We start from the raw sequence: 14,452 nt of genomic DNA, 5'->3' as shown, positions 1-14,452 counted from the left end.
TTCCGCGCTCTTCCGAATACGGGGCGCGTACGTACGTGACCGAGAAACGGCCCTTCGTTAATGTGGAGGAATCCTGAAGATTCCGCTAAGTCATCGAGTGGTTGACCAGTCTCGCGCTTTATCATGACAGTCAGTTTTCGGCTTTCTCTACTGAGGTGCTCATCCGGATGAACCAGGGCACAATCGCAGTAGTTCTCCCGGTGCCGCCTTAGCCGATAGAGCGGAACGTAAGGTAGCAAAACACGGGAGCCGGGAAAACCCAACATTTGACCAAAGACATGATTCGGAGCTGATGCATATAAGGCCAAACTCGCAATGCCGAACACTCCCTAAGGTATTCAGTCTTTATAATATATGACGGGCTGAACAATGCCCTTAATAATAAACCCCGAGTGTCCAGGTACGTGCAGTGTCCTGACGTGGCCACATGCCAATAACGTCAGCATCCTTCTCAGTTGTATTGAGTATCCGGAGGATGTGAACAACAAGAGACAGTAAAAAAGGTTTACGCAGGGTCTTAATTTGAAAAGAAACCTTTGAGCGGGTCCCTGCTGCACGTCTACGCCTGTATCTCCGTTGTGCCGTGTCCTAGACGGGTGTAGCACGATTGTTATCTGTAAAAAATAAGAACTTAGGTGAAAGTTGCCGTGCCAGAAAATTGGCTATTATCAATAAACCATTGAAATTCAAGGTAAGTCAAGTTGAGCCGAACTAGCCCTGATTACACGCGGGAAGCCCCTGGTACCGTCGATGAGGGTTTAACCATCAAACTGATCTCATGTATATGTAGTGATGCGCTGGACTCGTCTAACCGTGTTCGTGGTCTTGATGACCTGTCATTTATTCTGGTTGGTGAGGCCGTCTAGTGCTCGGCTGTTAAGGCCGCCGCACATTCTTCTGCGCGTAGAGAACGCTTAATATTTCCACTAACTGTGATGGTGCCACGTGGACCAGGCATCATAAGCTTGAGAGAAGCGTAATGTGGTACTGCATTAAACGAGCGAAAGCCGCTCTTCCGAGTAGTGCTTGATAGACACTTCGGAATGGAGCGATGTAGAAAGTTAACTTTTCTCTTCGGAAGTTGTCGGGAGAACCGAATACAACCTCTAGTAATAGAGCGCGCGTACAGTGGGCCTCTGGGCCTAGTATTACTCCCTTGAAGGTAGTATTACTGTGGCTTATTTTTGTCGGCTCTATCCCCATTTTGCGGATTGTGTCCTGATATATCAGATTTAGACCGCTGTCGCCGTCCATAAGGACTCGTGTGAGGTGGTATCCGTTTATTATTGGGTCTAGCACCAAGGCAGCCAATCCTTCATGCCGGATGCTTGTCACATGATCCCCGTGATCAAAAGTGATCAGGCAGGCCCACCAGGGGTTGAACTTAGGGGTGACGAGCTCTATGGCGCGTGTGTCTCGGAGTGCATGTTTGCTTCTCCTCTTCGTCACATGGATCATGTTTACTGTTTTAACCTCTGGTGGGAATTTTTTCTATCCTCCAGTGCTTTGCTGGCAAGGTTCGTCCTCATCTTTGCTTGGTGTCTCCCCCCTTGTGTTCGGCGTTTAGCTTACCGGCCTGCTTGAAGACCTAGCATTCTCTGTGGGTATGATTTGTAGGTTTGTCGGGGGTGCCATGAATCTGACATAGTTTGTCAAGAATCTTGTTTAGGCTAGACGGTCCATCTCTGCTGCCTTTGAAAGGCTTTTTCCGCTGACCTGGTCGAGAGCCCCTGAATCCGGCATTGACTGTCGTATTATCTGGGTTGTCTTCTTTATTTCGACGCTTGTTTTTACTGCGTCGTGGTTTTCCATTGCCATCCCTGACTTCGGATGTGCTTGGGTCGCTGGTGCTACTACGGGCTAACCAGCTATCTTCGCCCGCGCAAAAGCGGGTCATGAGGCTTGTCAGGGCTGCCATTGTTCTCGGTTTTTCTTGGCCGAGGTGTCTGGCGAGCCATTCGTCTCGGACACTGTGCTTGAAAGCTGCTAAGGCTTCGGCGTCCGGACAGTTGACGATTTGGTTCTTCTTAGTGAGAAACCTGTTCCAAAGCTTTCGGGCTGACTCTCCGGGCTGTTGAATTATATGACTTAAATCGTCTGCATCCGGAGGTCGGACATAGGTCCCTTAAAAATTAGCCCGAAAAGCGTCCTCGAGCTCCTCCCAACTTCCAATTGAATTTTCGGGGAGGCTTTTCAGCCAGTGCCGAGATGGTCCTTTAAGCTTGAGGGGCAAGTACTTGATGGCATGGAGATCGTCTCCACGGGCCATATGGATATGGAGGATAAAGTCCTCAATCCAGACCCCAGGGTCTATGGTCCCGTCGTACGCCTCTATGTTCACTGGTTTGAATCCTTTTGGGAATTCGTGATCCAGCACCTCATCGGTGAAACATAGGGGGTGTGCAGCACCCCTATATTTGGATGTATCATGGCGTTCGGACGGTTGTAGTATTCGATTTTGATTTTGTGCCGGAGCGTGCTTCCTAGATCCATAGATGGATCTGGTCATACTGGATTTTTGGCGCAAGTCCTCACGTAGATCGTGTGTTGGCTTATGTGCGACCTTGTTAGCCGCTCTATCGCGGTCACACGGTGGTTGATCCGGTCGGTTGGCCGTTTTATTTTTTGGCTGTATGGGCTCTAAGGCCTCATCGTTGAATTCGGGAAATAGCTTACGCTTTGGATAGCTCTTTGTGTGGTAACCTCCACCGTACTTTTCTTCGTTGTCAAGCACTTTGTTCCACCTGCTGTTGAGCGTATTCTGTTCGGCCTTAAGCCTTTGCTTCTGCTTCTTCAGACTCCTCGCTGTGGCAATAAGCCTTCTGCGGAGGTTCTCTTGCTCCAAGTTCGTTTCCGGGATGATGTGTGCATCTTCGTCCGGACTGTTTTCCTCCCCAGAGGGGGTTTGATGAGGTTTATCCTTGGCATCACCGTGTACGGACGTCGGATCCGTACTATGTTCACCGTTTGCAGCTTCATCGTGCTCTGCCGCCGGGCAATGTGGTCGTTGTTTCCTCTGGAGTCGACTGGAGTGTTATTTTCTCTTGCCCTGTTATCGCTGTTTTTGCCGAGGCAGGATTTGGAGCGGCGCCTACGCCGACGCTTTGTTTGCTTCTTGGAGGGGTCGTCCTCCGCTGTCTCCTCTCGTTCCTCGTCATCGTTTTCTTTGGGTGTATCCACCATGTATATGTCATGTGATGAAGTGGCTGTCCAGTGCCCTGTGGGCACTAGTTCCTGTTCCTCTCCTGCATCATCGTCCATGCCATTGATGTCTGCAGAGTCGAAATCGAGCATGTCGGTTAAATCGTCGACAGAGGCTAATAAGTGGGTGGTGGGTGGGCAGCGAATTTCTTCGTCGTCCGCATCCCATTCTAGCCGGACATAGTTCGGCCAAGGTTCTCCTGGCAAGGAGAGAGACTTTAATGAATTTAGCACATTGCCGAAAGGCGAGTGCTGAAAGATATCCGCGGAGGTGAACTCCATGATCGGCGCCCAATCGGATTCGACAGGCACAGATGCAGGCGGCTCGGAGTCCATGGCCGGAGATGAATCCAATGGTTCGGCAACACGGCTCTCGTAAGGGGTGAAGTCAGTATCCGACTCCATCGCCACTGAGAGTGCGGCCTCCATGGCGGGGTCCATCCCTCCGTCATTGGATGGCGCAATTTGCTTCGGATTGAAGGCCGGAGTAGTTGCAGATGCGATCTCCCGGACACTGTCCGACGGTAGAGTTACGTCATGCTCGTTGTGATTGTGCGGCGCACCTGACACGGGCTCGAATCCGTCGAAGATCAAGTCTCCGCGGATGTCGGCATTGTAGTTTAAGTTTCCGAACCTGACCTGATGGCCAGGGGCGTAGCTCTCGATCTGCTCCAGATGGCCAAGCGAATTGGCCCGCAGTGCGAAGCCGCTGAATACGAAGATCTGTCCGGGAAGGAAAACCTCACTCTGGACCGCATCGTTATCGATGATCGAAGGGTCCATCGAGCCTTATGGTGACGGCACAGTGGAACTCTCAATGAAAGCACCAATGTCGGTGTCAAAACCGGCGGATCTCGGGTAGGGGGTCCCGAACTGTGCGTCTGAGGCAGATGGTAACATGAGGCAGGGGACACGATGTTTACCCAGGTTCGGGCCCTCTTGATGGAGGTAATACCCTACGTCCTGCTTGATTGATATTGATGATATAAGTATTACAAGAGTTGATCTACCACGAGATCGTAGAGGCTAAACCCTAAAAGATAGCCTATGGTATGATTGTATGTTGTCCTACGGACTAAACCCTCTGGTTTATATAGACACCGGAGGAGGCTAGGGTTACACAGAGTCGGTTACAAGGGAGGAGATCTACATATCCGTATTGCCAAGCTTGCCTTCCACACCAAGGAAAGCCCCATCCGGATACGGGATGAAATCTTCAATCTTATATCTTCATAGTCCAACAGTCCGGCCAAAGTATATAGTCCGGCTGTCCAGAGACCCCCTAATTCAGGACTCCCTCACAACTCGAATACCACAACTGAAAACAAAATAAAGGATTGGCTTGGAAAATAAGCCAAAAACAAACATATGATAGACCGCCTATCGTCGCTGGCTCTCCCCACCCCCAGTCACGTCTCTTCCGAAGATCCTCTCCAACCCGTAGTTCCTCGCAGAGGGCACCCGCTCACACCGGCGTGTTAAGAGGAGGTAGGTCGCCCCTCCTTGCGGACGCATGGACGAGGGTCTCACGCTGCCGCCGGCAGCGGCAACTACAGCGGACCACGTGCTCCGGCGTAGTCAGGGGAAAGCACAAAGCAGCGGCTCTGACTCCAATGTTGGCTTTGGCAGAAGCACGAAGGGGTCACACTGGGCGGCACTGCGGCAGGGGACAGGGTGCTGGGTTTCGCGGTAAGATCGTCTATTGGTGGATTCCGTCTGGATTGGAGGAGCGCAACAGGAATATGATCGGGGGTGGTGGTGGTCCAGGACGTGGGGACGGGGAGAGGAGAGATAGCTGTGAGCACGAGGTCCTTGCCGGTTGAATCGAATCGAAGCGCTCCGTCCATCTCTATTGGCCTTGGACGAACAAGGCAATAAGGTACATGATGAACATGAAGATATAAGGTTCGTAGTTGTTGCACATGATTTTTGTCTAATGGTGATATGTAATAATCCTATGAACATGTGGTAACCTGCTCCTTGTACGCTTCAGGATGGGAGATCAACATATTGTTGTTTTCTCTGGTGAATGTGAAGTTCCGGTCTATCTAAAAAGCAGTTAATGTCTAGCAATCTACAGCAAGAACTCTATCCACTCATCTGGTCCAACTTACACCCATGGTATTATCCATCCACATCTCTCTGTTCGTGAAAGCAACTGCTAAATTTGTATGGTAAGAGTGGTCCCGTACTGCATTCCATTGGCTACTAAATTAATTAATTTCCCGCGAATTACAATAGAATTTAATTAGGAGGGCAAGTAATTATTGGTGATAACTACTTGGTTTATTTTTGTAGGCGTGATTGTAGTCTTAGATCTTTGTAGGATTTTGTAATGTGGCTCAGATGTGTTGTCTGAATTTAGATAGCTTTGATGTCTAAATATATACATTTTGCAGATCTCCTGTCCTTACTAAAGTTAAAGTTCTGAAATAAATCTTCAGAAACAATGATGTTATGTCTGAAACCGATCTGAGTAGTGAGCCAAATTAACAATTATTTTCTCTGTTCTTAATCAATACATAACACCTGTTTTCTCAGTTGTTAACTTAAGATTCGACCACTATGAGCAGCATTGCAACAGTCGGCCAGAGGCTTCCAGTTTTTCATTTGAATGTGCTAGAGAGATGTTTCTTTGCTTCATTTTCATTTGAATGTGCTGATGAAGTGTTGAAGCTGGAAGAAGCCCAACCGTCAAATAATCCTGAAGTCCTATGGATTTGTCTCCGAAGTGTTGAGCTTAGTAAGAGATGACATAAACTGTGAGCTTTCATCCGACAAAGTTGTGCTGGTGTCTGGTTGGAAAACATGTTTCCTATTACCACCGCCCCTAGCAGCTCACATTTGTTTCGTAATATCTCTAGCATTTTCTCTAAATCCATTTTTTATATGGCCTGATGATTCATCATTAAATGCCACGCATGTTGTGTGCCTTCAGAATGAGGTGTTTCATGTGAAAGGCCAAAGGATCCTTCAGTTTGCTTTCTCAATGTTTGACTAAATATTTCATTCATGTTCAACAGACCTTACGAGCAATCGATGGAGGCAGTGCGTGAGCTAGCTTCCTTGTGGCCGGATTGATAGAGGCACTGCATGAGGAACCGAGCCACCGATGCAGGTTGGCGCCGGCTCCATTGCACATGGCAGCCGCCACCACATCTGCCGTCTCCGCATCCGAACAATCGCTGCTTTGTGAGCCGCCTCATCTAGCGAGGACGCTGCTGCTTCTGAGGACGCAGGAGCCGCCTCATTCGGTGAAGACTCGCCGCTGTTCCACAATGAGGCCGCCGTTGGCGCCGTTGTTTCCGCACTAATCGCAGGTTTTTGCCGGCCCCTAAATTTTATCCTCTGCTTATCATGGTTATTACTTATCCTTCCTCTGTAGAATTGAGCGCATGTTTTTTATTATAGTATAGCCTGAATTCCTGCTTGCATATTACTTGAAACGTAGTTAAATTGTGTATATTTAGCAGCTTTTCTTCTTACAGGCAATTGTGCTTAACTCTGGTTACATTTCCGCAAAATTCAAGCAATTGTATATATACATACTTTGGTCACAATATGATCATCGAATACAATATGACACTTCCCGCTAAATTTCTTCAGCTGTAAATCTGAGAATGTACTTCTCTTTATGTAATTAAGTTTGGATTACTAGATCTTATGCAAATGCCTTTTTTTGTTCCTTAATCAGTCCGCCTGTGGAGCTCCACAGACAGACGTTGGATGTGTTTGATGATGGAGCTACCTGCGTTGGCTGTGTTGCCGGGTAGGCTGACTATTTTTGTTAGTTCTAAAATGCACTGATGCTAATATATAAGTATATATCGCTACTGCTGGGAGCTGCTGTTTATTTATAGACAACTCCTGAATTTAGTATGTCTATATTTTTGGACCTATTTTTGTTCTTGTTACTCATTAAAAAATTTAGTTTCTTGCTCAAAATCATCTTACAATGTTTCATGTTACCACAGATCATGGCAAGGAATAAATTTTACAACCAAAATCATATTCTACCAACTTATTTGGTGCATATTATCATTTAGCAGTACGCTGGCTGTGCCTTCCTATGATAAATGGAGATCTTAGATGTACTGTTGTTCCGTCAGGCATTGAACCTCTCAATGACTGACCATGAAAGATATGTGTAGCTCTAATTTTCTTCATACGTTTCTATTTTCAAGGATAATTCTTACTCCTTTTGGAATTACCATATGTAAACATGTTTAGAATTATCATCTATGTAGATCTGTGCAGATTCCAATCTCTTCATATTTACATCAAAGAGTTTGTTTTTCGAATGGTCGTCATGTATACTAAACTCCCTGCCCCCCCCCTCCCCTCTCCTGTCACATGTGTTGTTCACTTGCCATCAGTGAGCTCCATAAAACACGACTACAGGGTGCAGAATACTTGCCACTTAGTTAACGTTGTAGACATGTAACACTATAATGTTGGACAATAAATGAATTCGACTACATCCAAACGAACTTATCTTGCTTCCAAGAAGAGTAAAATCATCTTTAATAACTTCCTGTACTTTGCTTATATTCATGTTTCTCAACATGTTTGGAATGTAGTTTCCCCCCAAATGCAATATTTACCTTCCATTTGGAGCATATGGTGCAATTTTTATCAGTTGCTGTCTGAAACCCCACTTCCCTGGTAAAAATGCTATCCACCTTCAAATATACTCCCTCCGTAAAAAAAATAAGCTTTACGGAGGGAGTATACAAGTTCTCTGATACGGTAGTCATGGGAAGACTATATTTTTGGTTTACATTGTAAATGATTTGAGTGACCACAAATGTGCCTTTCTTTTTTGTTTCTTTTCAGTTCTCAGCTCCTAGATGAGAAGGCAAGGATGTACTTGAGCAATATGAGAAGACCCAGTTCCATTATCTCATAAGCCAGAAGTCTCCCATTTACTGACTTTGGTACTATTTTTTAAAAGAATGGTCCATCCGCTATCAGCACCACGATTATGTGTCAATTGTAGATTCAATTGCTTGTAATTATTTTATTTGTTCGATTCCTTCTGTTGATATTTGTTCAACAAAAAAATATTTTCAAGATTGGTCCGTGTGAGGATCAAACATGTGAATGGATGTGGCATCAAGCTAAGTCTGTTGACACCTTGCTCACCTTTTTTTGCTTTGAGTGGGTTATGACTTACTTTCTGCTTGTTGTTTGTGAGAAAATACCACCTCTGTCTGTCTCTCTGAATTATCATTGGTCATTGCGACAAGGATGATTCAGAGTTGTAGGTTGTATCATGGTCTAATATGGCAGGTCCCACAAAGAAAACATACAAGGTTAGTAGCTTCTACAACTGAAACATACTAAGGTTTTTCATGCAACTGCACGGTTCCTATTATTTGTCTATTATAATTAATGAAAAAAAATAATGTCAAGGTCCCTCAAGTTGTAGAGAGTTGTTTAGTTCAGATGTGCACGGGAATGGGCTCACTGGGATCTTGGTAGGAGGTGAATCTTGTGGTCATGAGCCTGGACATCACGCTGGTGCGCTTCCTAGGGAGGTGCGTCCGTGCGCTGTGCTTGGATGGCGAATCGAGATGAGGCTTAGGGCATCTTCAGCCGCGCTTTCCCAAGAAGGCTTCCTTAGATGATTTTTTGCGCCAGCGTCAAAAAATAGTCCAGTCGCATTCTCAGGAGCCCGATTTTCGCCGGCCTGAACCGAAAACAGCGCCGGCGGATCCAGGCCGAACCCGGCGCGCTGGGGGGCGCCCGGGGGTGCCGGGGCGAACTATTTTGGCGCGAAACAGCCGCTGGCCCGCCGCGTCAGCGACACGGCGCCTCGTCTTCTTCCAACGACCTCGGTTCCCGCGAGGAATCAATGCCAAGGCTGCCGTCGGTCAGCCTTGTCATTGATTCCTCACGGGCGGCGCGTCACGGGACGACGCGCCGACGCCTCCCCTCCCTCGCACGCGTACACACGGGTGCGGCGCGGCTATATAGCCGGTGGCCTGCGCTCGCCTGTGCCCACACCAGCCCCGCCCCTCGCCGCCGCCCAGCTTCTCCCTCTCCCTACCTCTCCCGAGCGCCGCCGCCCAGCCCCTTCCTCTATCTCTCTACCTCTCCCGAGCCCGCCGCCATGGCGGAACGCTACCCCGGAGACGAGGCGGCGGCCAACGGCTTCGGCCGCCGTTCGCTCCGCGAACAGGAGTCCTGGCTCCTATTCCAGGCGAACATCCCGGTGCTGTCGGACATGCGCGCCGGGCCGACGGGGTGGAGGCTCAGTGCCGGGGGAGTACCCATTCCCCCGTTGCCCGACGCCGTGGCGAAGCCGAAGTACTTCGCCGAGGAAGTCGAGGTCGTGCGCGCCTCCCTCACCGACGCCCAACTCTCCCTCCCCCAGTACGCCGCCGACAACCACGCGGCTTGGGCGGCGTATTTCGAGCGCCGCCAGCAGCAGCGCTTGGCGTCCATCAACGGCGCGCCGGTGGTTGGCGGCCGGCAGAATAGCGAGGGGCGCCACCTGTGGTGGGGCGTCCCCGGCCGCACACTCGAGGGCGTGCTGACGTACCTTGAGGGCGGCAACGACCCGCCGTTGGCGTACCCGGCGAGGGCGGCCGCCCCGGCGCAGCACCGACGCGCCGGGCCATGGGCGCCAAGGAGGTTCGGGTCCTCCTCCTCTTCTTCCTCCTCCCGATCTTCATCGCACTCCTCCGGCAGTCCGGCCCTGCTCGGCGTCAAGGCCGAGCCCGCGGCGGAGACGCCGCTCGGCCGACGCACTCGCAGCGCCGGTATCGTCATCAACGAGGGCGGCCGGCGCGCCTACTCGTCGGCTCCTCCGCGCTTCGTCAAGCCAAAGACGGAGCCAGGGCTCGCGCCGGTGAAGAAGGAGCCGGCCGCGCCGGTGACGACGGAGCTCGACGACGACGATGCGTCCCTGGAATGGGCGCGCAGGGACTCCATAACGATGGAGAAGGAGCGCCTGGAGAAGGCGAAGGAGCGCCAGCGCGCCGCCCTGCTTCGCTTCGCGGAGCGTCGACGCAGCCGCGACGAAGGCGGAGTTGTCATCATCTGCGACAGCGACGACGACGCGCCGCCACCAGTCCGCCATGGCGACGCCGGACAGGGGTCCAGCAGGGGCGCCCACGTCAAAGAGGAGAAGGCCGACGACGACGATGGCGGCGACAACGGCGACTTCAGCCAATTTTTCCTTTAGATTAGTTTATGTATATGTGCTATGTAATGAAAATCCGCGAACTTCGCCGAAATGTGCCGAAATTTATCGTGTTTGGCCGAATTTTATCGTGTTTAAGCCGAACTTCGCTGAACTTCTTTTATTTTAAAACGTACTTGGGGGCGGCCCTGGGGCCGGTGGCTGGAGATCAACTCGCCCTCAGACCTAATTTTTGCACCGGCTCACTCCCAAGCGGCGATTTTAGGCACCCCTAGGGCCAACGGCTGGAGATGTCTAATGGAGATACGAAACTTGATGGCTGTTCACCTAATGGAGATCGAAAATGGCGTCGAGTTATTTTATGGGCTAATTGCTGTGAGTGCCAACGATTTCGTTTTGACCATATAGGACCAGCCTATGTCATTGCCGGTAGCAACGATATAACACCCTAAACGTCGCTGATATCAAATACTCATATGTTCCTAAATATACCTTTTTTTAGACATTTCAAATGAATTACAATATATCAGATATATATAGACATATTTTAGAGTATAGTTTCATTTATTTTGCTTCTTATGTAGTCATTTATTAGTCTTTAAAAAAACTTATATTTAAGAACAGAAGAAGTACAAAGTAATACTTCTAGAATTTTTGAACTAGAGGTTATATAATTAAGTTTTCTAAAAAAAGTGCTGATATTTATAAATTTCAATAGAAAACAACATCACTCAGTTTCATCTTGATTATATTTATACAATCCAGCCCCCCTCCCCCTCCTCAAAAAAAATCCAGCCTTGTTCGACTCACCGACACCTGTCAGCCTCACCGACACCCGTCAGCGATAAGCTTGGAGTCTGGCTCTTGCTCCATAGTGAAGGGCACAACTATACCGAAACCGACAGGGCGATTACATCAGCAGAAGCAATGCGTTCACAAATTACATGATCGTGTGTGTGGATCGTTTCTCCCAGTGTAAAATTACATTTGTGTGCGTGGATCGTTTCTCTCGGTGCAACGCACGGGCACCTTTAATCAAGATCGAAGAAACCTCTGAGATTGACACCAACGCCCATCACCAATCTCCGGAACCACCATAGCAGTCATCAAAAGAAAAAATAACGGACCACCTTCACACCCGAGCTCGAAGCGGCTCCATCGCTGATATGCAGCTTTGCGGACCTCCAAGGTGGCTCAGCAAAGACGAAACAATTATCGTTGAACGAAGACTGGGACAACACCCCGAACACGCTATCGAATTCCAGATCTGGCATCCCCACACGACTAAGACGCCAGAGGAAAAAACCACACCTGGCATTCACGAACTACGAAGCCATCACACGATCCACCATCTTTCAGATGTCGCCGGTGCAGACCACAATCTGCATCCGCTCCTGGACTACCTCCCAAGCTCCGCGCCGACGCTGGAGCAAACACCATCGCAACGGCGGAGCCCGAGAACACAGGTCCACCACGAGGATGTCGCCGCTGGCACGTCATCCTTGCTTGAACAGGCCGATTTCCAAATCTATCCCCAGTCATAGGACTAATCGTCTTGTCGGAGTAGGATCTGAAAAAACTTTATTCAGCGTCGTCATCGTCGTCACCGAAGTCAAGACGGTGAACAACCTATAAAAAAAACTAAACTACGAGAGTAAAAAAGATCGACATGCGTGGATCCAACGACCCTCTCATCACTGATGACCGAGGCCGCCGGCGAAGGGGCGGGTGAGACTCCTGACGGCAAGGTCGCCTTTTCTTTCTTCGAGCGGAAGAAAGAAGCGAACACGAGTAGGTTGTCATCGTGGAAGTGGCAATTGGCATGGCACAAAAATGCTGTCGCACTATCATCACCAACTACATAGACAAAAGAATACTGTAGTATACAGCAGATCGTATAAAATCCCCAAAGGAATGGAGGGGAAGGCGCTGGGCTGGCCACGCGCGCGTGGGCCAGCAGCAACTAGGGTTTCCACTTGGCAGCCTCTACCAACTTTCTACCTACGGGCACGGCCCACAAGTCTTAGGTTGCGAGACCCAGCCCAGCACCCCGCCTGCCCGCCTCCCCTCCCCTCCCCTCCCCCGGCCGTCCATTACCTCGGCCGCCTCCGCCTCCACCTCCGCCTCCCCACGAGCGCTGGGGCTTCCAGATTCCTAGCCACATGACCCTCCGCCTCCGCACCGACGAAACACCAGAGACGGAGACATGGGGCTGAAGGGGTTCGTCGAGGGCGGCGCCGCCTCCGTCGTCGCCGGCTGCTCGACGCACCCGCTCGACCTCATCAAGGTCCGCATGCAGCTGCAGGGCGAGGCGGCCCGGGCCCCGGCCCCGGCCATGCGCTTCGCGCTCGTGTTCCCCCCCGGCGTGCAGCATCACCACCACCACGACCACCTCCTGCAGCCGCCGCGCAGGCCCGGGCCCATCGCCATCGGCGCGCAGATCTTGCGGGCGGAGGGCCCCGCGGGGCTGCTCTCCGGGGTGTCGGCCACCGTGCTGCGGCAGGCGGTCTACTCCTCCACGTCCATGGGGCTCTACGACACGATCAAGAGGAGGTGGGAGCGGGAATCCGGCGGCGCCGCGCTGCCGCTGCACCGGAAGATCGCGGCCGGGCTCGTCGCCGGCGGCGTCGGCGCGACCGTGGGCAACCCGGCGGACGTGGCCATGGTGCGGATGCAGGCGGACGGGCGGCTCCCCGCGGCCGAGCGGCGGAACTACCGGAGCGTCGCGCACGCCATCGGCCGGATCGCGCGCGACGAGGGCGTGCGCAGGCTCTGGCGTGGGTCGTCGCTCACGGTCAACCGCGCCATGATCGTCACGGCGTCGCAGCTGGCCACCTACGACCAGGCCAAGGAGGCGATCCTGTCCCGGCGCGGCCCGGGCGGCGACGGGCTTGCGACGCACGTGGCCGCCAGCTTCATGGCCGGCCTGGTGGCCGCGGCGGCGTCCAGCCCCGTGGACGTGGTCAAGACGAGGATCATGAACATGAAGGTGGAGCCGGGCGCCCCGCCGCCGTACGCCGGCGCGATCGACTGCGCCATCAAGACGGTGCGGTCCGAGGGCGCGCTGGCGCTGTACAAGGGCTTCATCCCAACGGTGACGCGACAGGGGCCCTTCACCGTGGTGCTCTTCGTCACGCTCGAGCAGGTCCGGAAGCTGCTCAAAGACTTCGACTTCTGAGAGACCCCGGAAGACGGCATGGCCATGGCCAATCTGGCCCGGGAATGTAGCGTACCCCATTGGTAAAAACTATGATCACCTCCTCTCCCATACTAGATCGCAAGCTGCAGCTCACACCGTAGTCTGTGCCTGCGCGGATTTGATAAATTATGGTGGAAATTTTGATGTGTGCTAATTTTTGATCATTTAATGGGGAATTTTGATCTGTGCCACCTACTTTGTCTTGGTCAGTTCCTCATAAGACATATCAGTAGACTATATGATTCATGTGTGTTCTAGACCCGAATTCGGTTCAGTCTTTACCAATTTTCACTGCGCTGATATTTATTTTAGACCTCTGCCAGAAAGCAGAATGCTGGAATTAAGCTTGCATCGCCCAATATACAGGCAAAAATGGGTAGGAAATGACAAATCAGCAGGCGTAGCATTTGAATAGGACCCGTTGTTTTTCTTGCACAAGGGGTAGGAGTATGGGACCAGCAGTTACCAAGTTACAATCACCATGTCTTGTAGTACAAGACATTGCGTGATGATGAACCACACACCAGGATTATTCAAAGTTCGCATGAAGTGTGTTGTTTAGTGATTACTTCGGTAGATCTTATGCCTGCTGAGTGCTGACAAAGGCCAAAGGATACCCCATTCCCATGTTCATCTGGTAAGAAGAATTATAAACAAACAAACGAACAGTCAAACGGACGGATGGCCCAACAACCATATGACAACAAGCATATGACCATGCCCATTCAAGATCTGATACATAAGTGCATCGCCGGTGTTTATTTCCTAGTATGTCGACCATAAGCTGGGACCCTCGCAAATAGACCGCAAGCCTAATTTTTTCTGTGTACAGACGAGACGCCCTAATGACACTGGCATTGAGACATCAACGCATATGTACCACTATCCAGTGTCCACACAGT

At 50.9% G+C, this 14,452-nt stretch overlaps 1 protein-coding gene across 1 annotated transcript; it reads left to right on the top strand.

Moving 5' to 3' along the window:
- Nucleotides 1–12,397: 12,397 nt before the first annotated feature.
- LOC125509618 (mitochondrial uncoupling protein 5-like) lies at nucleotides 12,398–13,741 on the top strand. Its single transcript, XM_048674628.1, has one exon. It carries the CDS (start codon nucleotides 12,558–12,560, stop codon nucleotides 13,527–13,529), a length of 972 nt encoding a protein of 323 aa, XP_048530585.1. The 5' UTR covers nucleotides 12,398–12,557; the 3' UTR covers nucleotides 13,530–13,741.
- The last annotated feature ends 711 nt before the right edge of the window (nucleotides 13,742–14,452 follow it).

This window comes from Triticum urartu, chromosome 5 (genome assembly GCF_003073215.2).
Source record: "Triticum urartu cultivar G1812 chromosome 5, Tu2.1, whole genome shotgun sequence".
NCBI lineage: Eukaryota > Viridiplantae > Streptophyta > Magnoliopsida > Poales > Poaceae > Triticum > Triticum urartu.
This window is presented reverse-complemented; position numbering and strand designations above follow the sequence as displayed.

Coding starts and splice junctions, on each gene's coding strand:
- LOC125509618 (XM_048674628.1), top strand. CDS start 12,558: ATGGGGCTGAAGGGGTTCGTCGAGGGCGGCGCCGCCTCCGTCGTCGCC.